The following is a 27,966-nucleotide window of genomic DNA, read 5'->3' as shown; positions in this document are numbered from 1 at the left end:
ATGCGTGGGCATCTCCTCGACCTGGGATCGCCTCTGGTGTCCATGTTCAGAGGAATGGGCATAGAGCCCTCGCAGGCCTCGTGGGCCCGGGGAACACCGGCAGTGGGTGAGTATATTAAAGACTAGAATGAAGTGTTTTTGAATTAATTTTATTTATATACATTTTGTTTTTGTGCGTAGTTTTTTTGTTTTGTTTTGTCTCTCACTCGAGAGTCTGGGCTGGGTGGGTGTTTAGGGGTAAAAAAAAAGAAAAAAAGAAGGTGTTCTAGTTCTCTGTTCGAACACCAAATGGGGGATAAAGAAAAAAACGGTGTTCATTTACTTATTTTGAAGTAAATTCTATAACTCGTATTTGACATTTGTATATTCTTATACCTGACTTATATGCTTCTATTCTCCAATAAAACCAAAAAAGACTAGAATGAAGTCAGGCTGGGATGTGGTTATCTTCGACCCCCCCCCCCCCCAACCCAGAGTTAAAATGAGTACTCCACATTGAATAACATTTGAATATGGAATCTCCCATCTCCTAAAGTCTCTTTTTTTTTTTTACAAATCGTATTATTGCAAACAATCATTAGCACGTGACAAGAAGTAATAGCAGTCTTTGTTTACATTTTTATTTTTTATAATTTTTTTAATAAAGAGGAGTGATACTAAGTTCTTTGATATGGTCTAATAGGGGATCCCAGGTAGTGTGGAAGGATTTCAGAGATCCTTTTAATGAAAATCTTAACTTCTCCATTTGAAGGCATTGTAAGACATCCCGTATCCATTGATCATGTGTTGGTGGGGAAGCTTGCTTCCATTTGAAGAGAATAGAACGTCTAGCTAGTAGAGTAGTGAAGGCAATGACACGGCACATAGTAATGGGCATATTCTCAGATGGGGGGAGGCCGAACAGTGCAGTCCTAAAGTCTATTATTGATGTACAGAGTCATCTTCAGTAATCAGTCAATTCTCTTGTGTCTGTGGTTGTGAGCATAAATGTGAGTTAAATGTGTAAAGACTCAACGGTACGGCTGCTTGCTGTGATTACCAATGTTCCCAAGCTCTAGAACGGATGAGACTGATGAGACTGAGTGCTGAATCCCCTGTGGTGTATTCTGCTGTTGTTTTTGGGTGAAGGACGGGGGGTGACTGGAGATTTCGGGGGGGCAGAGCTGCAGCCCCAGACAGCCCCGGTCAGTGTCACCAGTGGCCCGGGGGGAGACGGAGCCCCGGAGGAGGTGATGGGGAGAGGCAGCAGGTAGGGAACGGGACACGGCTGCACACGAGCTCCAGCTCTGCCTAGCCGTCGGCTGACTAAGGCCAACGCCTCACGCTGTGTTAGTCCGGGTGACGCGTTCTACCAGCACCACTGCCTGACGTCCAAGGACCTTCATAGCGCGAGGCATTGGCCTTAGTGCAGAGTGCACCCTCCTACAGATCCCTCACTTCATTTCTGCACTTGTTTCTGTCGGAATTACCTGTAGAAAGTTTCTTGAAGTAAATGCGCAGGTAATCGTTCCGTGTGATCGTTATGCTGTATGCCCGCCTGCCGGAAATGTTACCAGCTATGTGTTGTACGTTCACACCCAATCGGGGACGGGAGGGTGTTTTAGGACGTTGATATTGGACCTGAGGTCTGTCTGTTTACAGCTTCCTCGGCCGAGGCTTTGCTTCTCAGACGGTGGGCGTTGGAAGGTCGGCGCTGCCCCCGTGGGGTGTTGGGAGAGGGCCTACTGTGCCGCCCGCTCTCCCCCCTGGTCCAATGCCGTCTCCATCCTCCGCCGGTGCCCCTCCGCCGTCTCCATCCCCATCTCAAGAGGCTTCCATGCCTGCAGGTAGACCGCCGCCCAAGGCAGAGCTGAAGATGGAAGCGGCTCGGTAAGCAACCGTTCACATGGTAACAACCAATACTGTTAGCTCAGACCGTATCAGGAAGTAAGTGATATTGCTGTCATTATGCGTGTACCGCAAATTGAATTCGTCTTAGGATGCCAAGATCTAAAATGGGATGTATTGTTATTGTTATTGGTCTGTATGTGTTTGTTTTCTCTCTCTCTCATTGCAGTGAGCCATTGCATAAGACTGGTGTGCAAGGAACTCCACTGCCCATCGCTTCAAACCACATCACCGTCAGTTGCAAGAACGAGGCCGTCTACCAGTACCACGTCACGTTCACGTAAGCATTACGACCAAAACTAGCCTCTTGTTTATCCAATTGCAGGTTATATTCAGAGGACAGCGATTAGGAGCTGAGTAAATGTAACTTTGGCCTGCTGTTGAGGAGTGAAACGTTTTTCTCAATTTTCGTCCCGCTTCACAGTCCGAACGTTGAGTCCATGGGTATGAGATTTGGCATGATGAAGGACCATCGCTCAGTCACGGGGGAGGTCGTCGCCTTCGACGGCTCAATCCTCTACCTGCCTGTGCGGATGGATGAGGTGTGTCTAATAGAGGTTTTCTATGACACCTGGCTGATTCTAATTGTGAATATGCACTTATAAGCCCTAACGAGGACAAACAGCACCCGTTCTGATGTTAACCCGCGGCCCCTTACAGGTGGTTCACCTAAAGAGCGAGAGACGGACTGACAACCAGGAGATCGACATCAAGATCCAGTTGACCAAGATCCTAGCTCCCAGTTCTGATCTGTGCCTCCCGTTTTACAACGTGGTGTTGAAGAGGTACGGAAAGCGCAAGCCCTTAATCCCATTCATGACCACTGCACATTGACATTTGGAGAGACCTTGTCTGGGCTTTTTTGTTTAGACAACCCCTCCTGTTGTCCTCTCTGTGGGAGCCCTGTTTGTTCTCGAAATAGAATGATTATGCTCGCTCAATAGCTTCTACAAAAAAAAAAAAACTGTTTTACACAAAGCCAGACTTAGATTTAGAAACGATCCATTTTCGGACAGCTCCTCGCCAAAGTAACTAATTATACAAATTATTATTATTTATTATTTCTATGTGTAACCATAGGAAAAAAAGGGATGTCTGTACCGAACGTTCAATTGAGCTTGATTGAATTATGTCTGTCCCGTGTGTGTGTGTGTGTGTGTGTGGGGGGGGGGGGGGTCAAGGGTCATGAGGATCCTGGGCCTGAAGCTGGTGGGGCGGAATCACTATGATCCGACCAGCGCGGTCATACTGGGGAAACACCGGTAAGTACTAGTAATGAGTTTGGACTTCAAAGAAACGCATTTTAAACTCTTTTTTTCTTTCTTTGGTGTTTTTTTTCCCATGCTAACTTGCAGCTGACCCTCTGTCCCCACAGGCTGCAGGTGTGGCCAGGCTACTCCACCACCATAAAGCGCACGGACGGAGGCCTGTACCTCGCAGTGGACGTGTCCCACAAAGTGCTGAGGAACGACTCGGTCCTGGATGTCATGTGAGCAGCACCCTGCGTCTGTCACGGCCTCCCTCCCTGAAGGGGTGGTCACATTGGGCTTACCGTACGACCAGAGCGCTTGCCAAGACACAATGTGCTGCAGCGAATTGTACATGATACAACTTTTCATGGAAGTGATGCATTTTTACTCACAGTGCTTAGAATGTTCATCCACATTTAAACACACATTATGCCTTGTCCCTGGGCATACAGACCACACAGTCTTGGCACATTCACTGATACAGTCATATATACTCACTTCATATATATGTTTAAACACAGGCATCATTTTCAATCTGTGCAGTGGCACGGATTTAGACACAAGGATAGGATAGAATAGGATACAACTCAAGGATACAAAGTCCTTGGCTTCAATCACTTTAAGCCCACCTACGGGGCTTGTAGCTTGTAGATAGACTGACAGGTGGATGCGGTAAGACAGTGAGCGGTGACAGGGGGACTCATGGGCCCTTCTGCTTTGAAGGAACGTGATCTTCCAGCAGAGCAGAGAGAGCTTCCAGGACGAGTGCACCAAGGAGTTGATAGGCAGCATCGTCATCACCCGCTACAACAACCGCACCTACCGCATCGACGACATCGTGTGGAGCAAGTCCCCCAAAGACACCTTCACTATGGCCGACGGTTCCCAGATCAGCTTTGTGGACTACTACAGGTAGGTCTGACTGTTCCCAGATCAGCTTTGTGGACTACTACAGGTAGGTCTGATGGTTCAGAGATCAGCTTTGTGGTCTATACAGGTAGGTCTCTCTGACTGTTCCCAGATCAGCTTTGTGGACTACTACAGGTAGGTCTGATGGTTCAGAGATCAGCTTTGGAAGGACGAGTGCCATGCCACGTTTGAATAAAGTGTTTTTCTTTTAAAATTATTTTTAATATATTTTTAATGTCCATCAATCAAGCTTTATTTATATAGAGCCTTTCGTGCAATACAAGGGGCTTAACAGTAAAATGTAAATATGACAGTACAATTCTAATACACAATAAAGTAAACATGAACAACAATACAATTAAACTACAGCAATACAGTCAAAATGAACAATACTACAATTAAATGCAGCAATAAAAATAAATAGTCTAGTGTATATTCTAACCTGCTTTCCTTCTTATCTCAACAGCAAAAACTATGGCATCACTGTAAAAGAGGGAGACCAACCCATGCTGGTCCACCGCCCAAAGGAAAGGTCCAAGCCCGGAGAAAAGGTCAAACTATCGTCCTAGTTCACATGAAATGCAAAGAAGGGCACTAGATTTCTGTACCTCAATGCAGCTGTTGTTATTGTGCTACATACTCATGGTGTGCAATATTCATCTCAAACTAGGATTTGGATCACAACATCTAGACTTTATACAGGACTCGTCTAAATTCTTAAAAATCAATGCCACCTACTGTCTGTGCTGAGTATTGAACGTAATTTCAGCATGTGTGGGCTTTTCATACCTCTATTGTATTAGCACATTTACCTCCTAGACAGTGGTGTAGTCTTCGTGATATGCAGGACTACGCCGTATACCCACTATAGCACTATAGGAAAGGCCAAGGATTTCCGTATAACCACTTAAAAATGTGTGAGGATACGTAACAGCGTTTTGTGACAGAACTTTCACACTTTCATTCATAAAATTCACCCCGTCTGTGTTATGACTCACTTGGCTTTTGGACCACTGGGACTGACTATAGCGTCATATATCATCAACGGGGGGGGAGAAATGCGACCTGAAATATGTCAAAATGCAGCACTATCATGCACAGATCAGCCTTATAACATGTAATGTTAGATATATAACGTTAGACAGAGAGCGCAGATTTATTTATATGGCGTTCCGGAATTAACGATATGAGGCTGGGAGGGAAAAATCACAGTATACCCACTAGAAAAAAACTAGACTACACCACTGGTGCTAGATAATGTTACGGGAACCTATGTGTCTTACAGCAAGTCATAACCCGCGAGATCCTCCTCCTGCCCGAACTGTCCTTCATGACGGGGATCCCTGACAGGATGAGAAAGGACTTCCGGGCCATGAAGGTAAAGTCGTCGTGTCAGCCGCTCAGGCTCCGCCTGGGGTGGTGTCCCTTGACCTCCACCGTTCATGAAGCCCTGTTCTTTTTTTTCTTTTTTTTCTATCACTTGAGTTTTTATTGGGTTTCAGCATAGACATGGACAGGACATCATATCTCCATCTTAAATGGTAAAACAAAGGGTAAAGAAACAAAGCATGGCCCCTCAACAGAGGGGTAAAAAAGTGAAAAGAAAAAGAAAAGGGAGAAAAAAGGGAGAAAATAAGAAGTCCGGAGGTGTTTCAATAAACATGTTACTGGTAATATATTCTGAATGGGTATTAAATTAGAAGATGTCACGTTTCATATAAATGTTCAATTTTTCCCCAGTATTTTTCAAATATATTGATTTTGAGTCTCAAAAGGTATGTCATCTTTTCCATAACAAAAATGTCTCAGACAATGTCCAGCTACTGTTCCTGTATGAAGCCCTGTTCTTAACACAGTCATTGACGGTAACAGTAACTCGGCCTTGCTTTTGTGTACCTAGGACCTGACCATGCACATCAACGTGAACGCTGAGCAGCACACCCATTCACTGAAGCAGCTCCTGAAGCACATCAACACTAACCAGGAAGCCGAGACAGAGCTGGCTCGCTGGGGGCTGGACGTCAGCCAGGACATCCTGGTGGTGAGACCTCCACACACACACACACACACACACACACACACACACACACACACACACACACACACACACACAACCTCCTTACTCTCTGGCCCTTCTGTCATTCTCTCTCTTCTGTCACTCTACTGTTTCTCTGTCGTTACCTGTAACTGTCTGTTCACCAAGCACAAAAAGCTGTACTCCACAACCTTTCTAGAATCTATAACAGGGTTTCCGCGGATCCTTAAAAAGTCTTAAAAAGTCTTAAATTCATGTATATAAAATTAATGCCTTAAAATGTCTTAAATTCATTACAAATGTCTTAAACTGGTCTTAAATACTTTACCCAAACGTCTTAAAATTGTCGGGGCAGGACTATTTAATTTTACTTTTTCTCGCGGCATTTTTCTATTGAGCAAACGTTTAATTTCATTGAGTAGCGCGCAGACTCCTCCCCCTTGCGTTCCTTTGGTTATAGTCAGCTGCAGTGCTTGCTACCTAGCATTAGCCAGTCTGCGAGATGGGGAAGTGCAAGTTCAACGAGAGGTGGCTTGACGACAGAAGATTTTGCGATTGGCTTAAGTCCACCGGCTACCCAGAAGAAGCAAGATGCACTGTGTGTAGGAAAACATTCAAACTCGGCACCATGGGCATTAAGGCGGTTGAGAGCCACCTAAAAAGCGAGAGGCATAAAACGGCTGCTAAAGGCCAACAGCAGACGCCAGGAATCTCCCAGTTCTGCGTGTCTGCCCCGGGCTCAGCGCCCCAGACAACGGCTGCCGCTGCTAGCAGCACTGCTAGCGATCTCAGAGCAACGTTTGGTGGAACACCTACACTGAAATCGGAGATTGTGTGGGTTCTCAATACAGTGGTAAAGCACCAGTCCTACTCCTCCAACGAGGGGATTGGAGATATCTTTCGGATTATGTTTCCCGACTCCCAAATCGCCACTACATTTGCTTGTGGAAAGGACAAGGCGTCATACATAATACGTTTCGGATTAGCTCCTTACGTCAGAAACGAGCTGATCGCGAATGTGAACGAGTCAGTTTTTGTTCTAATGTTTGACGAGAGTTTGAATCATGCCACAAAAAACAAGCAACTCGACGTGCACGTGCGGTATTGGGTCGGCGATCAAGTGGAGTCGCGTTACCTGGGCTCGCAGTTCATGGGACACGCTAAAGCTCAAGATTTACTGCAACACTTCAAGGTAAGTGCATTTTGTCAATGACAAAGTATTAGCTTTACATTAATTTTGGCAGATACTGGCAATGTCATGTAGATTCAGTATAATAGTAGGCGTACCATAGGGAATGATGCGGTGTAGTCTAGTCATTTCCACGTTATAGAGAGCCACAGAGAGGGAGAGGGGACGCGGGAGCGGGCGGGGGGATGGTGGGGAGAGAGAGTATCTAAGGGCGTAGGGAGAGGGAGTAGATGGATGAGTTATAGTTTGTTAACTGAGGATGTGTGCAGACAGAATGTTAAAGTACATTGAACCATTGGCAATCATGCTATTATTATTGTTATTATAATCATCATTATCATCATCATTTATTATTATTGTTATTATTCTCATCATATTCATGTCATTCTCAGGAGTGTGTGGAGAGACTGAACCTGAGGAACATGGTGTCCATCTCCATGGATGGACCCAATGTTAACTGGAAGTTTCTGGAGCTTCTACAGCAAGAGCATGCTGAGCAGTATGGTGGTGCCCAGCTGGTTGTTGTGGGTAGCTGTGGGCTCCATACCCTACACAACGCATTCAAGTGTGGATTCTCCATGTGGCAACTGGAGAAGGTAAGATGATTATAACTATGAGAAGTAATCTTTCATTTGTCCCACAAGGCAAATTGGAATATTACAGCAAGTGGACACTTGACAGGATTTAAAGAGAGCATGAATTTACAGATGTTTCATACTATTAACTCCTAAGTTATTTTTCTAAGGGTTTATGCAATCAAAAGTGTCTGCACACATTATGTGTACAGTTCAGTCATTCTGTCAGTTTAGTTCTGGTATGTGTCTGTGTGTGTGTGGTCTACTGGGGAGCGCTGCTGGTTGAGCAGTCTGATAGGGCAGTGAGGAAGGACCTGCAGTATTGCTCCCTTACACACTTTGTGTCATTCCCCATGAGAGATGATGGCTAATTCAGCATTCTCCTCTCTCCCACCAAGGTGTTGAGAGCAATGCACTTTGTTTTCCACAATACACCAGCGAGGAGGGATGACTTCATTGCCCTCACCAAATCCTCAGTCTTCCCATTACCATTCTGTGGCCATCGGTGGATTGAGAACCTGCCAGTTGTGGAGAGGGCTATAGAGGTAATTAAAATCTTGATTTATATAGCACCTTTCTAAACAAAGTTACAAGGTGCTGCACAATGTATGATAAAATAGACATGCATGATAAAATAATACATACACATGGTGGAATTAAAGGTATGGCCATCACTGGTGAAGTATGTGGATGCAGTGAAGACAAAAAAGTTGCCAAACCCTGGGACAGCGTCATTTGACACCATCGAAGCAGCCCAGGGAGATCCGCTCATCTTGCCCAAGCTACAGTTCTTCATGGCCATCTCAAGGACCTTCACTCCCTTTCTCACAAAGTACCAGACTGACACACCAGTCATGCCATTCCTTGGCAAAGATTTGGCTGACTTGTCCAAGGTAATCAAATTAATAATGAACAATCAACAACAAAAGCAAAACAAGTTGAGTGTGTGTGGGCATGCTGAATGTGTGTGTGAGCAGGGAGAAATGGCAGATGCTACTGGGTGGCTTGATTAATTAAACTCGTCCTTAGTCAATACATAAAATTACTGAAAGATTATGTTTTGGCTAAGTAAAGGTTACTTATCATACTGTTATTGATATATTGCATATGTGATATGATATTATTTTAAATAACTATATAGAAATGCATTTCATGGTTAATGTGGTTATCAAAGGTACTTGCTTTACAATCATCATGCATTTTCTTGTTACCCTTTCAGAGTGTGCTGAGGCGTTTCGTCAAGAGGGAGCATCTCAATGACATCACTCCACTGCAGCTGGTCAGGCTGGATGTCGCTGATCAGAAGAGCTGGGTCAACCCGAAGGAAGCCGACATAGGCCTGGGTGCTGAGGCAGCCCTCAAGGTAATTTAGATGTATTACTTAACTTTATATCAAATGATGGTCCATATACAGGCAGGAGAGAATACTGTGTTAGGCCATTCAGTTGTATTTAAAACACATTACCCATCTGTCAGGACCTCCAGAGAAAGGGGACCGTAGGGGAGCTCACTGCCCTAGAGTTTAGGAAGGACTGCATGACGGGTATGTCAAATATCCTAAAGAAAGTCCAGGACAGGAGCCCCCTGAAGTACCCCATCGTGAGACAGATGGCATGTCTGGACCCCACAGTCATGTACGCCAACCCAGACGGATGCCAGGGAAGAATGAAAAGTCTAGTGCAGAAGTTACTGCAAGACAAGCAGTTGTCTGGAGGTGTCTCTGCTGGTATGAATAGTTAATAGAAAAGCTGGAAATGTTGTCCCTGATTATTAGCCAATGGACAATTGGACATAAGCCTGTCTGCTAATCAGGATTAATCATGTAAATAATATTTCACATATTTCCTTTCATCTGTTTTGTTATAGGTGATGTGATTATCCAACAGTTTGGGAACTTCCTGTCTGTTGAGGCTAAAAACGAGCACTTCCTGTCCTTCCGGCCCATGGAAACCAGGCTTGACGTGTTCCTGCATGGCTACCTCAGCCAACCCTACCCTGAGCTCTGGGGTTTCTGTCAGAAGCTTCTTCTCCTATCCCATGGGCAGGCGACAGTCGAGAGAGGCTTCTCCATTAACAAGGAGGTGGAGACCGTTAACATTCAGGAGGACACTGTCATTGCCCAGAGACTGGTCTGTGACTATGTTGCAGTTTGTGGGGGGGTTGCCAATGTCCCTCTCACCAAGGAGCTGCTAACTTCGGTGGGATCAGCAAGGTCAAAGTACAGAGAACACCTAGACCTGGAGAAGAGGAAGAGGCAAAGCGCTGCACAAGGGCAGAAAAGAAAAGCAGCAGAAGAGCACATCATCGAGCTGAAAAGGAAGAAGCAAACTCTTCTAGTGGTATCTGATTCTCTGGAGAAGGATGCAGACAAGTTTGCTGAGCAAGCTGAGGGGAAGTCCGGCACCTTGATGGCTCAGCTCATCACAAAGTCTAACGTCCTCAGGAAGAGATACAAAGAAAAAAATGTGTGATTTGAAAAAAATAGAGGCAGAACTGGAGAGTAAGGCCACAGAATTGAGGCTCATGCCGTGAGTGTGTTAAGTAGATGGGGTTTTTTTGTTAGATGTTTCCGACCAACTAATTGCACTTTTAATTTAATTAAGTTATTGAACCAGAGCTTTTATGTTCAATAAACAAAACAAGTAAACTTGAATGAGTCTCATTGATTGACATGCTATGCTTGTATTGTAGTACAGTGGAATCCCCTAACCATCGCATATATATATTTTTTCGGTCTTAAATTCCATTTAAAGTGGCATTAAAAAGGTCTTAAAAAGTCTTAAATTGAACTTGCTGAAACCTGCAGAAACCCTGTATAAAGCGTAATGCCTTATTCAGGGTTCCCGCGCTGGTCTTAAAAAGCCTTAAAGTCTAAAATCCAACAAAGTTAGTTATTCAGTTATTCGGTCTAAAAATGAGGTACTAAGTCTTAAAAATGAGATCCTGCAAGGAAATCAGTCCGACCACATCTATTTATGCAGAAATTAATCAAGCTGGAACCAAAAAATAATCAAATTCGCTTCCTTTTTTGTCTGTATGGCAGTGAAATCCCTAATTTCATCACCTCAAGGATGACACAAAGCGATCATATGGGGTTGCGAATAGGTCTAAAATTCTATTTAAAGAGGTCTCCAAAAAGGTCTTAAATTTGACTTGTAGGAACTCTGTCTAGGCCTAAATGAAGAAGTCAAAGTCAAAAGTCACTTTATTGTCCCATCACTGGGAGATTTGTATTGGGCTTGCACCCCACAGCAGCCAACAAAGAGCAACAGACAATACAGAATGTTAACACACAAACAGAAGGCAGCCCTGATTAAAACAGGAGTGGAAATAAAACGATAAGCAAGATATGTTCACATTCATCTGGTGCAGTTTAAAAGTTTCGACATTGTTTTATAAGCTCCCAGACGATAAAAATAATGAACAGTAGTCTTGCTAAAACCATCATCTCGTTACCACACAGGTATGAATACAGGCTCACACAGCGTTAAACTGCTAAAAACACGATAAAACAAACAAACATCTAGGACGAGGCAGCCCGGGTCGCTACAGAGCAGCGCCACCGGAAGTTAGGATCCTTAGAAAAGTGAAGGAACTGATGTAGACGAGAGGGGGGGAAAACTCCTCCCCTAAAGTGGCTTGTTAGAGGGCTGTCCTCCTTAATCAACTAAAAGCAGTGTACAGCGAGAAGGGTAAGAGCTATTCTCAAGAGTCCCTCCCCGCTGATGATAGACAGCTGGCAGGACTCCAGAGGACTTTCTGACATCTCCTAATGGATCAGGACAGCTGCTGAAACACAAACACCTAACGAGTTACAGAGGACTCTACGGTGAAGGCGAAAGAGCGTTTATGCATAGCCCCTGACTCCTAATCCTTCATGCACATATGCACAAATCCACAACCTGGTTTTACGAGCACCTGGGACTGATTTCCCACTTGAAACATTTAATGCACACAAACTCGCGACGAGCACCAATGTCGATCATTCGATACGCTATCGATATATCACAAATATAACTCTCTCCTTCCTCTTTATTATCATGTAAACATTGTTGGTCGCAAGGGTGCATGAACATTTCCCCGGCCAGTCAACCATTAAGCTCACAGAACAGACGTACGTAACCGACTGGTAGAAATACAAATGTAAGTTGATTCCTTTGGTGTTCAAAATGTATCCTATTTGCAAAGATGGGTTTCTAGCAAACTTTAAAACTGCACACATACACTGGCTCCCCGCTGGTGGAATGAGCTTCCCACGGCTGTCAGAACTGCAGAGTCACTACCCATCTTCCGTCGTAGACTGAAGACCCATCTCTTCAGGTTACACCTTAACTGCTCCTCCTGAGACATCTACTGCCCCCCAGCACTGCGTCTCCTGAAGACACCCGCTTTTCCCCTCTACTGTGTCCCCTAAAAACTTCTATTGACCCCGTTGTACTGTTTCTCTGTTTCTCCAGTGTCTATATAAAAAAAAAAACGTAAGAAAAACCGAGGTTTAGAAGAAGGTGATAGAAGAAGGTTTTCCTTCTATCAATGGCCCCGGGCCTGAGCTGGATTACTTTTCCTGCTACGACTGGTGGATTGATGATTCACTTGCTTAGTCAAATGTATTGATTGTAAGTCGCTTTGGAATAAGCCGTCTGCTAAATGCCCAAAATGTAAGAAATGTAAATGTAAAAAGCATGGGCATGTGAGGTCTTTAGCTGTTGTCAGCATTGGGCTGCGACTTGCTACCGAAGCACGACTTGCTACCGAAGCACGACTTGCACTATATACTAGAAATGTTTTGTTCTAACTAAGTAAGCACCGGCTGAGGAAATGCAACTACAATGATGGACACTGACATGGAAAGTTTCTATCACTAACACAGACCCTGAACCTTCTCTTTGACCGATTTTAACACTTCTCTTTTTTGCGTCAGACTACAGGAAGATCTCTGCCCTTGGAGACCATCTGTCTGCAGTCTGCATCCTTCGTCACGGGCGCTGACGTCAACTGGTCCAGGGAGATTTGCAGGGACGCTTCCATCAGCTGTGTGAGTCTAGGGTCGACCACTGCGCTATCCTGCCAAGGGACTGACTTGTGCATGCGCCGCGATCTTTATCAGAGTTGATTAAAGATGCTCCGTGCCGCCGCGATACGTGGACCCCTCAAACTGTTAATCGACAAAACAAGAGAAATTGAAAACAGCCTGAGGGCCTCCCTGTCACACAAATGTTTTTTTTGTTTATTTGGCTTTCTGAGCGGTAACTCACTCAGCCTGATTAATTGTGTCTGTATCGCTCTCTCTCCTCATTTCATGCTGTCGAGGGCAAATTTCCATTACCGTGTGTGAGTGGTTGGTTTCTTCAGGCTTCACTGATTGCCTGGAGCTATGTCTACCTCTCGGGTTATCTTGGTTGTCAAATGTAGAACAGCCATCAGGTGAGATGTTTATATACAAGTACGTCCTCCTGTCTCACCTGCACTTTTTTATTGCCACCGTTTACAGGTTATTTTTTTCTGAGTGGGGCAGTCCCACTCATATTTGTCATTTCATTGGACAGAGATAGTGAAGACAGACAGGAGAGTAAGGAGAAGAAGGGTATGTCAGCAGGGCATGGGTCTGATTCGAACCCAGGCCGACATGGGCGCATGTGTGCACTGTAGAACCGTGGTGCTACTCCCCAGGCCACTTTCTTGTCTTGTTCAATGTATTATTTGTTTCAAATAAGATAGAAAAAGTGTAGAGCGTTCGGTTTTCATCCGCTCACTGTCCTGGTCCGTTTGTCTCTCAAGATCCCCATGCGCTGCTGGGCCATCTTCTACCCCCCCCGCTGCGCCGACCAGACGGAGGAGCTGGTGGCCACCTTCGGGAAGGTGGCGGGGCCCATGGGTCTGCGTCTGGACCGACCCATCCGGGTGGAGCTGAGGGACGACCGCACGGAGACCTACGTCAAGAGCATCCACTCCCAGCTCACCAGACAGGTAGGCGGGGGGGCCGACAGGCGTCTGTCTGTCTCACTCCGCGAGGGTGTCGTTCATAACACACGGACGGTAGTGCCTGCCGACTTGAGACAAGTGTTGTGAAGTAATGAGTTTATTGATTTGATTGAGTTTATCGTACAGAACAAAAGCCAGTGAGTGGGGTGGTTCAGGTTACCATAGTGACTGTATTCATGAACTTTCCCTCTCTCTCTCTCTTTTATCGTGGCGCGTTTCAGCCCAACGTGCAGATGGTGGTGTGCATCATGACAGGCAACAGAGACGACCTCTACAGCGCCATCAAGAAGATGTGCTGCGTCCAGAACCCCGTCCCCTCGCAGGTCCGTCACGCCTCTCACCACTGGGATCACCACAGACCCAAACCCCTTCAATGTTCAAAGCAGGGCTCACCACAGACCCAAACCCCTTCAATGTTCAAAGCGCTTAAAGTACTCGAATTTGACGCTCAGAAATTAAATGTAAGACCTTGAAAATCTGACAGTTTCTCAGTTGGGTCTCGAAGTTCGAAGTTCCCCGGGTTCCATGAGAATTATCCTGGAATATAATTTCAGATGTTGTTGTTTTTTTTGCGAGCAATATATAACCACTTCGGTTTTGTTTCCCGCTGTTTCAATTGACGAGTGCTCTGCTGCCCTGTTACGCATGCTGTCGTCGTGGTAATGTAGATAGACAACATGGAGTGCGATAACAGAACCACTACATGGATGTAATGTGGGCTTGCTTCAAGGAGAACTAGAACATAACCTAGGTGAACAGGCCTCCATCCATCTGTGTAGGCACTACTTTGGTTTTAAATCCAGCAAGAACATACACGTTTTGATCTGTATTTGAAAAAACTATAATTAGACAATACTCACATTCTTCTTCTTACATATGTAAGAAATAGAAAATAAAAATGTTAACGCCAAAGAGCACATTTTGACACTAGAAGCCCGGCCCTCCTTACTAACCAACGTACCCAGGTTTATGTCTGGAGCCTGCCATTCCTTAGTGTATCAGTGGAATCATTGCAGGGGTGCAAACTTGTCACCTTTCTGCTAAATTAACAGTTTTCACCTTAAAATAGGTCATCCATGTGAATTGTGTCGATCTGCAAAAAAAATATTTTGGGTGGGGGGGGTCTAAGTGTCATCCAAGTCTCATGATGCGCGAGCTAACTAATCTTCCTGTCTGCTGAACTCCACTACTGTTGAAATAACTTTTAGCTTCAGGCAGCTAGGTACAATTCCTGACAGCGTGGAGAACAACAGTCACAGTAAACTGTTTTCGAAGTAATTCTGCAGGTGTTAAGGTCAGGGCTGCCGCTACTTACACGCGCCTCATTGTTAGACCACCGTTAGTGCTAGCGATATCCATTTAGCACTATTAGTGCTAGCACTACCCCCCCCCCCCCCCCCCCCCCAGGAACCTCTAAGGTTAGCCACGCATTGATCATTTTCTTAGTTTTCAGGCAAAAGTGTCACCTTTTTGGGCCATCACCAGTTTGCACCCCTGCATTGAATTCGGTCAATACGATGTTGCAAATAATGAACTGGCGGTGTCAGGTCAGGACTTAGGAATCATTAGAATATCATTTTAAAGAGCTTCCATATTGAATATAACATTGACGGACATCGTTGGTGTAACGGTAAATAGCCTACTGTAAAAACAACAACAACCTGCAGTCAAATGTGACGTCTGGAGTGAAACTAATGTAATTAGCGTTTGGAAACACCGGTGTGATGAAGGGCGCATGGCGGTTCTTCACATGCTGCACTGGGTTTTATGTCATCGCTTTGATCATGCAAATAATGATAGCCTGTCTGTGTTGCTGTTGAGGTTGAAATGGGTAAGCCATTCATAACTGTAGTGTCAGCTTCAATTCATCATCATGAGGGTCAAAGCTAGACTGAGAGTGCAAGCGGTCCATTTGCGCCTTTTGGGAGCAGGCGTTAACCACACCTCAGGACGTGACTAGGAGAAGTCGGCGATCAAAAAAAGCTGTGGTAGTCATGGAAATGCCTCCCGTTTTCTTTTTTCTGTGTGATTTTTGACATTGGAATAATTCTATTATGTTAAAAACACGATTGGGGTAAAATGGGGGATGGAGGAGGGCATGGGCTTCACAATGGCAGAGTTGTTTTATTATAGTCTCACCTCGCACCCGCGGGCGTCCGTTTGGTATGATGTGTTAAAGTAGTCCTGTGGGATTTGGATAGTTAGTTAGATGGTTGTATAGTTTGACTGAAGCGGTATATTTTCTACGATAATTATAAGAATATAATAAATGACAGATGAGAAAACGGTCTCCCATCACAGTTATATCCTTTCAGATAATAATAATAATAATAATAATAATAACTTTAATTTATATAGCGCCTTTCAAAAAGCCCAAGGACGCTTTACAGGGGAATGATCGGACAGACAAAACAGAAAACAAACAAAAGCAAAACTGAAACAATGACTAGGGGCCAAAGGCCTTGGAGAACAGATGAGTTTTGAGGGCTAGTTTGAAGGAGTCCAGGGTGGGGGCGTTGCGGATCACTGTGGGGAGGGAGATACAGTATGTGTAATGAGGGAGATATGTGTACGCCGATAATATGCATGGAACTTTTCCTGGATACATGGTGTACAGGTTTTTCGCCCTTGCTTGCTTGCTTTGCGCCGGTGGTCCTTGGGCCTCCCCTTGGGGGCCCCCGGCTGCCCGGTGTGCTTGGTCTGTTCCGCCGCCGGGTCACCTGCTTGGCCGTCCTTGTGCGGGGCCTTTGTGATCTGTGCTTGCTTGGCTGGGCCGGGTGTGCTGGTGGTGGGGCGGGCTGGGTGTGTGGGGCGGCGGGGGCTCCCCGGGGGGGGGGTGTGGGGGCCCACCGCTGGGTGCTGGTAGGCCAACTGGCTAGTAGTCGCTCTATGTATAGAGGGCTGCAAGGGAATTTTCCTGGCTACATAGTGTACAGGTTTTTACTTTTACTTTTGCCTGCTTGCGGCTCTGTCAGTATTGATTGATTGATTGATTGATTGACTGAGAATGTTCATTATGTGAAGCGCATTGAGTTGCATCTTGTAAGAAATGCGCTATACAAATAAAATTTGATTTGATTTGATTTGATATGTGAATGCTGGGAGTAGGGGCTAGGGACAGAGACTGTACACAAAACCAAATGTTTCTCAACTGCTTGTTCAGTCAAACCCAAAGGTTTAATCACTTGTGTTTGTTCACATTGTGTAGGTCATCAATATCCGGACCATCTCCCAGCCTCAGAAGCTGAGGAGCATCGCTCAGAAGATCTTGCTGCAGATGAACTGTAAACTTGGGGGAGAGCTGTGGACTGTGAAAATCCCTCTGGTGAGTATGAAACTCGTATTATGCTGGGTGTCCACGAAGGTGACTATGGTAAGATCAATCAATCAGACTGTATATATACTATAATGCAGGACAAGTAGGTAAAAACAAAGAGATATCAAAAACACAACAAGATAAAAACAGAGAGATATTAAAAACGATATTAAACAAGATAAAGATGTTCTGTAAATATTAAAATATTAGTTTTTCTGTGACAAAAGACGAGACAATAACTGAACGAAAATGCACTGCTCAAAGAAATGAAGGGAACACTTCGAGGATATGCCTCCCCAGATCGTCACTGACACACCAAACCGGGCATGCTGGATGATGTTGCGGGCAGCATAACGTTCGCCACAGCGTCTCCAGGTGCTTTCACGTCTGTCACATGTGCTCAGGGTGAACCTGCTTTCATCTGTGAAGAGAACGGGGCGCCAATGGCGAACCTGCCAGTTCTGGTGTTCTCTGGCAAATGCCAATCGAGCTGCATGGTGCTGGACGTCCCACTAGAGGACGTCTGGTCCTCATGCCACCCTCATGGAATCTGTTTCTATTTGGTCAGAAACATGCACATGAGTAGCCAGCTGGAGGTCATTTTGTAGGGCTCTGGCAGGGCTCCTCCTGTTCTTCCTCACATAAAGGAGCAGATACCGGTCCTGCTGCTGGGTTAGCCCTGTCCAGCTCTCCTTGTGTAATGGCCCATCTCCCGGGTATCTCCTCTACGCTCTTGAGACTGCTGAGAGACACAGCAAACCTTCTTGCAGGGCTTAAAGTTCTCCGGCACGGTGCCGGATTTCCGGCGCGGGGGAATTTTGAGCAAAAATAAATAAATAAAATCACATGCTTTTTGTGTACATCGTAATTTAAAGAGTCATCTTCAGCAAAGAGACAGTTCCGCCTACCAATGGTATCACATTGCTCAAGCCAACCAACGACTTCTAGCCAATCGGAGGCAGAGTAGTGGGGCGGGCCTTAAGAAGTTTGAATGAGTGTAATGTTAGCTTGTAGAGACGTTCGCTTTTAGCAGCCCGCTATCTCGCTAACTTTAGTAAGAGTCTATTAAAATGGAAGCCAAGTTTCTTAAACCTGGCGAAGACACAGCTATACTAGAACGAGGAGTAAGGAATAAATGGCGCTGGGCATGGATAGAGGAGAGTAGCAGGGTTTTTCCTGCATAGAGAACTATGAGGCGGCTGCCTCCGTCCCAGCTCTCGACAAAACTCTGACAGTCGTATTTTCTACAAGCTTCATTTCTAACTGCAATTGCGGCATTGCGCCGACGTGGTGGCGGGGGCGCTGTTTCACAAATAAGTTAGCTTTCGCGTTTGCTAGCGAAACAGCTGATAGTTGATGTTGACTGCTCAAGGAGAATACATATTTGAAAGTACAGAATGCCTGAGAGCCTTATATTGCATTATATTACATTATATTTTGAATGGTCATCTGGTGCCTGAATATTGTGTTTTCCTTTACATATATAATGACATTTCCACCATAAATTGATGGAGAAAGGGCACAAATGTGACACGATCTGGTGGAATGACCAAAGAGGGGGCAACGTCATTTTTCAGTTTTTTACATATGCTTAAACTACAGATTGTAAGCTTTCAAATGATGCATCATACATTGAAATTGGAAACAAATTGAAGACGACATGAGTATTTGAAAGTTGCTACACCTGAAATCACTAAGCAGAGAAAATCCCCTTCAAAGATGTTGTTTTTTTCTCACCTTCACAGCCAGGTAATGGGCGGTAACAATATCTGGTTAACTCCACCCCCAACCACTCAGCTGTCAATATCTGTCAGTGTTACTCACTGGGTCAGACAGCTACAGTATAGCTAACATTATTACCTAGCAAGGTATTACCTAAGCTAATTAGCCAGCTTATCATTATGGAGGCTTTATGGTTGTTGTAACTATTATTCTTTTAATGAAACAAAAAAGTATTGAATCAGAATATGAATTTATTTTACAGTACACAATAATACAACTCTTTGGCTGTGGTTCTTCAACATTAGCTTTGCAGCAACATAATCACATAATCACAACAATACCATCATCACAATAATCACAAGTAAATAATGAATGAATGAATGAATGATCTTTATTGTCATTGCTATAGTACAGGTACCAAACAACGAAATTTGGGAGGGGGGGGCTCCCCTGGTGCTAGGAAAAAAAAAACTAAAAACAAGAAGGGAAAAGAGCTGGTTTACATAAATAAAGGCTATGTACACTATCCACTATACTATACAAATAAAACACTGTGCTGTACTCTATGCTATGCTATACATATCCTAACATTTCCTATTCTCTGAACCTTATGTACCCTAGGGTTGTCATATTGCACATAGTGTTATTGCACATTCATTTAAAGTGTCGCAGTTTGCAGGTTTGAAATGTTCACAGTTGTGTTTCAGTATTACACTTGATTTCAATCTAGTAGCTGGCTGCCATCAATTTGTCTAGATTGTCCAGGGCCTAGAACCTAGGTCTTTGCTGTGTTCAGGGCCTGGATGGCCCTGGGGTAGAAGCTGTGCTTCAGTCTGTTTGTCCTTGCGGCCATGGTCCTGTACCGCCTTTTCGAGGGCAGCCGGGCAAAGTGTTCGTACCCAGGGTGGGTTGGGTCTCTGGAGATCTTGGAGGCCTTCCTGAGACAGCGTGTGTTGTACAGCTCTTCCAGAGAGGGGAGGGGGGCGCCGGTGATCTTCTGGGCTGTTCTCACGACTCTCTGTAGCGCATTTCTCTCCGCGGTTGTGCAGCTGGAGAACCAGTTGCAGATGCCGTAGGTGAGGATGCTCTCCACTGCGCCGCGGTAGAAGGCCACCATTATCTCCTGCTTGATGTGTTCCTTCCTGAGGACTCTCAGGAAGTAGAGCCGCTGTTGTGCCTTCTTGATGGTGGCTGCTGTGTTGTTCTTCCAGGACAGGTCTTTGGGTCCTGGGTCTTTGACTTGTTCAGCAGCAGGTTGTTAACCTTGCACAGCCTAGGGCGTACTAGGGCGTGCTGCCACTAGGGTGTGCTGCCACTAGGGCGTACTAAGGCGTGCTGCCACTAGGGCGTGCTGCCACTAGGGTGTGCTGCCACTAGGGCGTACTAAAGCGTTCTGCCACTAGGGCGTGCTGCCACTAAGGTGTGCTGCCACTAGGGCGTACTAAACCGTGCTGCCACTAGGGTGTGCTGCCACTAGGGCGTACTAGGGTGTGCTGCCACTAGGGTGTGCTCCCACTAGGGTGTACTAAAGCGTGCTGCCACTAGGCTGCAGAACAGACTGTCCTGCCACCGTGGTGCCTGGTGGCTCGGACTGGAATAATATTGCTGAAAGTTTGACTACATTCTGGATGAGCTGGAGTGCTTTGCTGCGAGGCACAAACTTAATTCCAGATTCACCCCAGTCTGACGTCATCCATGTGTTGTTGTTTGTAATGAAAAATCTATATTTTAAAGTGAAGGAGTTTTCTCAATAGAAACACCTGATGGTGATCGGGGTTGACGTCCACCACGACACCAGCAAGAAGAACCGGTCCGTCATGGGCTTTGTCGCAAGCCAGAACAGGTAAATAGGATATAACTTAATTGTCCGATTCAAGCCGGAAAATGTTATTTGTTCTTACTTAAGACATAATCATATTGACCCATACAAAGGATACAACATATCTAGGAACATACACAATTACTTTTGCCTTTATGTAAATTATGTTTTTACAAGCCATTGACATTCTCCTCAAATGACATAGCTACACACTAAGGGTAGTGAATGCAATTAAAATGGTTAAGAAAGCCCTTCAGACTTATTTGTGACAGCAACTGGTAGTAGGTAGTCGTGGGGATTACTCAGCGAATCCACTGCATTGCAATATTTTGGCGAGTGCGTCATTGATTTCCAACAACGTTGAAATTGATTTACATTTTTCCAGAATAAAATTCCGAACATTTTGCCGGTTGTCGAGTTGTTCCTGCGTTCACCAGCTGCCGTCACATGTTGACATTGTCTCCTAACCTTCCTCTCACAGCCTGATGACCAAGTGGTACTCCCAAGTGACATTCCAGAAGCCCAACGAGGAGATCATCGATGGATTCAGGGAGTGCCTGCTGGCTGCGCTGGAGAAGTACTACGAGGTAACCATCACAAAGTCTCATGGAAGTCAGTGTTTGTGTATGATAATAATTATTATGTATAGAAAACTAGTTGGGTTTTTCTCGCTTAATTTCCTAGCATAAATGCCTGATGCAGTATTTACTTTATAATCTTAGAAGTGTCATTTGTCTATATGCTCATGGCGGGAGGAGGGGTGCTCTGGCATGGTTCTACAACCATAGTAGCCGCATGTGGCTGGAAAGACAACGGTAAGCAATAGCACACGCGGCGTTAACAAGGAGGACAGGGAAGGATAGAAGCCATCGATGCTGGCCAGCTTATTGATAAAAAAAGATGCCAGAAGTGAAAGCTGCCATTACTTTGCTTATAAACTTGCTAATACTTGACTCACAATCCTTATTATAGCGTGTGTACAATGAGTACATTGCCTTTGGAAGAGAAGTTGGAGATAAAACGTTTAGGGCCACACATAAAGTGACCCGTACATCCAAAGAGGAATGGTTTGACAAACAGAGACGGCTAACGGTTAGCACCTCGAAACATGTACTGCTCTGTTTCCCGTGTATGCTATTGGTGGAGATGTCATGCCAGATTATGTCCGCCTGCCAAATAAAAAAATGGCATGCTAGCAGGTGTTTTCATATAAAATGGCCATGCCAACATAAAAGCTATGGCTGACTAGTGAGCCCGTATCAACCTTAATGCTATTCAAGTGCAATAAGACTAGATAAGTGCATAGCAATGGCATTCGAAAAATATTGATTACATCAGACGGACACTATTTGGCCAGGTCAGACTTAATCTGGCATCTGTTTGGCCATTGGATGTATTCAAAGACATGAAACATCTGTCAGAAGAACAGAAGCATGAAAGCTCTGCGTCCGATCTGAATAGTGCCATAGATGGTGCATATCGCCATAGCATCGCGGAGCACAACAAACAGACCTAGGAGAATGTGTATGTTCTGGGCTGTATGTTCATAGACCTCCCTGTTAATTAGCCTAGCCTACTTTGCGTGTGTTAACACTAGGACCGCGGCGGATCGCGACCTTATTCAATCGCGATGAGGTGTGATTCAGCACTATGATAGTTTAACATAGAGAAGAGTGTACTGACGCACAAAGATCGCTGGAGGGCGATGTCACACAAGGCCGTCTGCCAGGCTCCGACGCCTTTTCCCAGAATGCATTTCGCACCGGCAAGCAGAAGGCGATTTGAATCCTCCATTTTTTTTTCAAAAAAAAAAAAGCTGTAATTTTGCCTTTACAAGTGTTACCATGTCATTTTATGAAGTTTTAATATGTTTTCAGGTGAGAAAGTACCAATATATATTCCCAAAATGTGTCCAGTTTATCAAAATAACCCGTATATCTCCTCTGACGATTTTCGTCGTCGAATTCGCTAGCATGCGTTCGTAAATTTGCCCTGGAAATCTGGTCAGCACCCATGGAATGCCTCTTGTCCAATCAAATTACCTGGTCCCTTGATGACGTTGAACCCGGTGTGCGCTCCGGCGCTCTCATAGCGAATTTACGAACGCACCATGCGGTTTCACTTTCATTCATAACATTATGATACTAGACTAGCACATATGATACTAGACTAGCATATATGATACTAGACTATGATACTAGACTAGCACATATGATACTAGACTAGCATATAGGATACTAGACTAGCACATATGATACTAGACTATGATACTAGACTAGCATATATGATACTAGACTAGCATGATACTAGACTAGCATTATGATACTAGACTAGCACATATGATACTAGACTAGCACATATGATACTAGACTATGATACTAGACTAGCACATATGATACTAGACTAGCATATATGATACTAGACTATGATACTAGACTAGCATATATGATACTAGACTAGCATTATGATACTAGACTAGCATATATGATACTAGACTAGCATATATGACACTAGACTAGCATATATGATACTAGACTAGCATATATGATACTAGACTAGCATATATGATACTAGACTAGCATATATGATACTAGACTAGCACATATGATACTAGACTAGCATATATGATACTAGACTAGCACAAATGATACTAGACTATGATACTAGACTAGCACATATGATACTAGACTATGATACTAGACTATGATATTAGAGATCCAGAGCGCTGTTATAGAGGATGACAATATCTTTGGCAATATTGAATCTGTTTCAATCTCTACAATTGACAGAGTGCTTAGGAGAAATGAAATGCGCATGAAACAACTGTATAATGTGCCATTTGAACGGAACAGTGACAGAGTGAAGGAGATCCGTCACCAGTATGTACCTCGTAAATAAACCAGAATAACTCGTTTCTAAAGTCAGTTCCATTCACTTGATATAATGGTTGAAGCATGGGGGATGGTAATCTTATTCTTCTTGATTGTCGCAGATCAGCCAAACAAAGGATTTCCATCCCCCACACCTCCCAAGGGGAGCCAAGCGGGTTTCAAACACGGCTCTCAAGCTTATAGCAGTTTTAGGGGCTGACAGGCTGACATTACAGGCACGGCTAAATTCAAAGGATCTAAAACAATTGTGGCTTGTTTTTCAATGAAGCCAACAAGGTCTTTGAATTTAGCCCTGCCATGACTAATCTCAAGTATATTGCAGGCAATAGACCTCCATTTATCCCTATACTTGTAGGGCAACTTAGAAACAATAAGCCTGAGGTTTGATGGGCTATCAAGCTCTTCCAGATAGTGCAAGTCTTGCATGGCATTGTTGCATCCTCTCAAATACAGTGCATAGGCCTGTAGTGACTTTCCATCTTCAGCCTTTATGCTTGGCCGGTTCAAGGCTTTTTCCATGTAGGCACTGGTTATCTTGATTTCATTTCCAAAGTTCTTTTCAAGTAGCTTCTTAGCTTCAGCATAGCCTCTGTCTGGTTGCATATGCATGCAGCTACGCACCAAGTCTCGTGACTGTCCAGTGGTGTACTGTTCCAGGAAATAAAGCCTGTCTGGATTGCTACTTGTCTTGTCCTCAATACAATGTTCAAAAGCACGCATAAAGGGTAGGAAATTCATTGGGTCTCCATCAAATGTATTCATTTCCCTCACAGGAAGTAAAGCAAGTTTCTGCTGAGTAAGAAGGATATCAGCGATGTCATGTTTTTGCTCTACATTGGACATGGTGTCTTGATTGATAAGATTATCGATTGTTGACTGATTATTCATTGTTGACATTTGATCATGTTCTCTTTTACTGTGCAATGTGTTAGTAGGCTTTGGATGCTGCCTTTGAATAACAACCTTTTGAAGTGGGGTTTTAGGCACTGTTCCTATATTAGCATATTCAACCGGTGATTGTTCAAGATTCATAGACACAGATTGTCCCTTTTGCATATCATCATAATAGGCATTCGTGTCATCATGTTCTTTACACATTACATAACCAAGATTTATTTTGCAATCACAACAATGTCAACACAATCACAACAGAATCTTATTTAATCCAATCAGGTTGTATATATAATCTATATATATAATCTATATATTGGTTTCAATATACCTCCATAGCAGTCTACAGTCTAATTTAGCTATATCTATAATTACATTATGAGAACATCAGTATTTTTACGCCTTTGGTTGTATTGTCTGAACGAACATTGATTGGGAGACATACTGTACAGTTTATCATTTTCATAACTGTCTGCACATATACATATCTTATTTTGATTGTTATTGTAGCCTATATATAAACACAAATATCAGTCTTATGCACTGTGTCTCATTCAGCACTGAAGCCTGAATTTGAGCACAGTGTGTGCCCCCTTGCTACCTCTGCTGATATAAAAGAGAATTGCAGGCTTGGAGAAAAAGATGGCAGCCACAAATACACAGACACACACAGAAATACTGCTAAAACGCTTTATACTAACTCGATTTTGAAAATGTAAAAATGCTGGGTGGTAGAACGCACATATCTAGGAAAAGTCATGAAAGGAGGGTCCTGAAATGTGATCGAGTGCAAAGGTAGATTTTTTTTGGTACTCACTGGTGCTGTTTAACACCTCACGGCTGTTCTAGTGTTAATGCTTTGGCTTTTGTAGTGTGTTAAAGCCTCTGCTCTGATGATATTTGACATTTAAAGAAATACAATTGATAAAAACGTTCCTACATGTTAACAATGTGCTCCATGCTTGTATTTCGATAAAGCATGCGAATTATTGAAGATATAAAATATGAAAATAAAACACTGAAGAATAGATGACGGGTCAAATTTAAGACATTTATTCCCCCATAATTATTTCGGTCATGGACATGATCGAACAAACTCATACATGTGGTCACGTGACTTACACAACTTAACATTACGTTATGTCTGACTCCAAAAGACATTTCATGGTTAATAATGATTGACAATGCTTTGCTCATCCCTATGTGACAGACTCGATCATATCGGATCCTAGATTCCATTAAGAATACTCAAAATGCTATTTCACCATGCCCTCACGTTAAGATAAATCGGCTTGAGTAAGTTTACACTCAGGCCAGTAGCTGAAACTGCTGACTCTCTCCGTCTCATTAACAATGCATGTGAACATTAGACATTGATGGTAAACTCTGTGATAACTCTGTGATAACCTGCTGATGTTGTGCTGTTTTAACAGAAAATTTGAATAATTAATCAACAAAATATAATAACCAACGTAATAGTTTCAAAGCAACATGTGACTAAGTTTTAACCATGCATTAACGTGCGTCAAGAATAATTTTAATTTTAAATTTTAATAATTTTGCCATTTAGCAGACGCTTTTAATCCAAAGCGACTTACATTTACGAATTACAGGGACATTCCCCCTGGAGTAACTGAGGGCTAAGTGCCTTACTCAAGGGCACACTAGTAGTGGTGTGGTTTCAGGCGGGATTTGAACTCACAACCTTCCGATCACAAGACCAACTCACTATCCACTAGACCAGTGTTTCTCAACCCTCTCCTCGGGGCGCCCCAGCCGCTCCACATATTTGATCTGTTCCAACACCAGCTCACCTGATTCAACTAATCAAGTACAAACCATAATTGCTTTGCACTTGATTAGTTGAATCAGGTGAGCTGGTGGTGGAACAGATCAAATATGTGGTGCGGCTGGGGCGCCCCGAGGAGAGGGTTGAGAAACACTGCGACTAGACCACCACTACCCCACATAGACCACCACTACCCCACAAGAACACACAGGAGAATGAATGGTGCCCGCGACAGGCCTAACCCAAAACTCCAAGAATAACGCTGTCCCTCAATTTAAATATAATTTCCAACCAAGGACAAGGTGTGAGATACATTACACATAGGGGTGGCCAGGGTGTGATTTCCTCAGCCACATTACAATCGCAAAGGAATTGACAAATGGTGTGGGTGTGACTTCTTCAGGATGTCCGCCAGGCTCATTCAACTGCAAATAGTTAGACACATTGACATCGACGATGACGCCCAAAATCCCTCTCCAAAGACACGTGTCTGTCTCGTCTTTTTACTTTGTTGCAACCTCAATGTAGCGTTCTGTCGCGCTGAAGCATATGAAGCGTACTCAGATCAAATCTTTCTGCTCCCTGGTACTCACAGCGCAGCCCCATGGCATATGCCTACCGTGGACTACCTTTATTTTTTGTGGGCCATACAGACGTCATCCAAAACTTCCCCTCCTGAAATGCCATGCTAAAATCGCCCACTGCATACACTAATGCACTTCATTTTTTTTTCTGCCAGGTGAATCACAATTTCCCAGAGAAGATTGTGGTGTACCGGGACGGCGTCTCGGACGGCCAGCTGAAGGCGGTGGAGCTCTACGAGATCCCACAGCTGCTCAAGTGCTTCGAGATGTTCCCCAACTACGAGCCCAAGCTCGTCTTCATCGTGGTCAAGAAACGCATCAACACCACACTGTACTCCTGCTCCGGAGACCGCTTTGGTACCGCCCCACCCGGGACCGTACTAGACCACACCGTCACCAACAGGGAATGGTTAGTCCTGTTCCCTTTCCCCAGCAGTGGCTGCTAGCAGCTATTAGAGAGAGTCTTTCTTCCCTACTTACTTTTGACTGCTCGCACCTATTGTAGAGAGTCACTTACTTTTGGCGGATGAACTTAATGTAGTTCGCTCTGGATAAGGACGTCCGCCTAATAACTGGAACGTCAGGCTGATTTGCACTGAGAACAAGACCGCATGCACTGTTTCTATTATTACTTTTATATTAGATGTTATACTTTTTTCTGTCATACTTTTTTAAGTCCTCCTATAATGCCTTCTCATATATCACAACATTTTATTATTCTCCAGGGTGGACTTCTTCCTGATGGCACATGTGATCCGACACGGCTGTGGCCTCCCCACCCACTACATCGTCATCTACAACACGTCCGATCTCAGTCCAGACCACCTGCAGAGGTAATGGAACCAGTTGGCGGTTGGAGAAATAACGGTTTTCACTTATTAGTTATGGATGATGTCATAGGTTGGTGGATGAAGTGGGTACGTTTGTTGTCGCCGAATTAACATCATACAACCCTTGGGTCTCATGCCAGGCTGACCTTCAAGATGTGCCACCTGTACTGGAATTGGCCCGGAACCATCCGTGTGCCAGCGCCATGCATGTATGCCCACAAATTGGCGTACCTGTCAGGCCAGTACCTACACGCGGTGCCAGGGAGACAGCTGGCAGACAAGCTCTACTTCCTCTGA

The 27,966-nt window shown here is 44.3% G+C and overlaps 2 protein-coding genes across 2 annotated transcripts; both read left to right on the top strand.

Annotated features, from left to right (window-relative positions):
• Nucleotides 1-27,966, top strand: LOC308154894 (piwi-like protein 2; the record flags this gene model as incomplete). Its single annotated transcript, XM_080528111.1, has 21 exons — nt 1-106; nt 1,129-1,249; nt 1,642-1,869; nt 2,057-2,167; nt 2,312-2,429; nt 2,548-2,672; nt 3,069-3,149; nt 3,263-3,376; nt 3,861-4,049; nt 4,513-4,597; nt 5,332-5,424; nt 5,947-6,087; nt 12,767-12,880; nt 13,624-13,812; nt 14,049-14,150; nt 17,036-17,152; nt 20,620-20,708; nt 21,166-21,271; nt 26,995-27,248; nt 27,565-27,672; nt 27,810-27,966. 21 exons carry the CDS (start codon nt 1-3, stop codon nt 27,964-27,966), a joined length of 2,748 nt encoding a protein of 915 aa, XP_080384237.1.
• On the top strand, nt 6,467-10,316 carry LOC308154807 (uncharacterized protein; the record flags this gene model as incomplete). Its single annotated transcript, XM_080528026.1, has 6 exons — nt 6,467-7,866; nt 8,244-8,390; nt 8,508-8,738; nt 9,065-9,208; nt 9,322-9,571; nt 9,712-10,316. The coding sequence occupies exons 1-6, from the start codon at nt 7,693-7,695 to the stop codon at nt 10,314-10,316; spliced, it is 1,551 nt and encodes a 516-aa protein (XP_080384152.1). The 5' UTR covers nt 6,467-7,692.

The sequence above is a fragment of the Nansenia antarctica genome, assembly GCF_963989245.1.
Source record: "Nansenia antarctica genome assembly, chromosome: 4".
NCBI classification, from domain to species: Eukaryota; Metazoa; Chordata; class Actinopteri; order Argentiniformes; family Microstomatidae; genus Nansenia; species Nansenia antarctica.
Note: the sequence above shows the minus strand (reverse complement) of the source record. Positions and strands in the feature narration are given on the sequence as shown.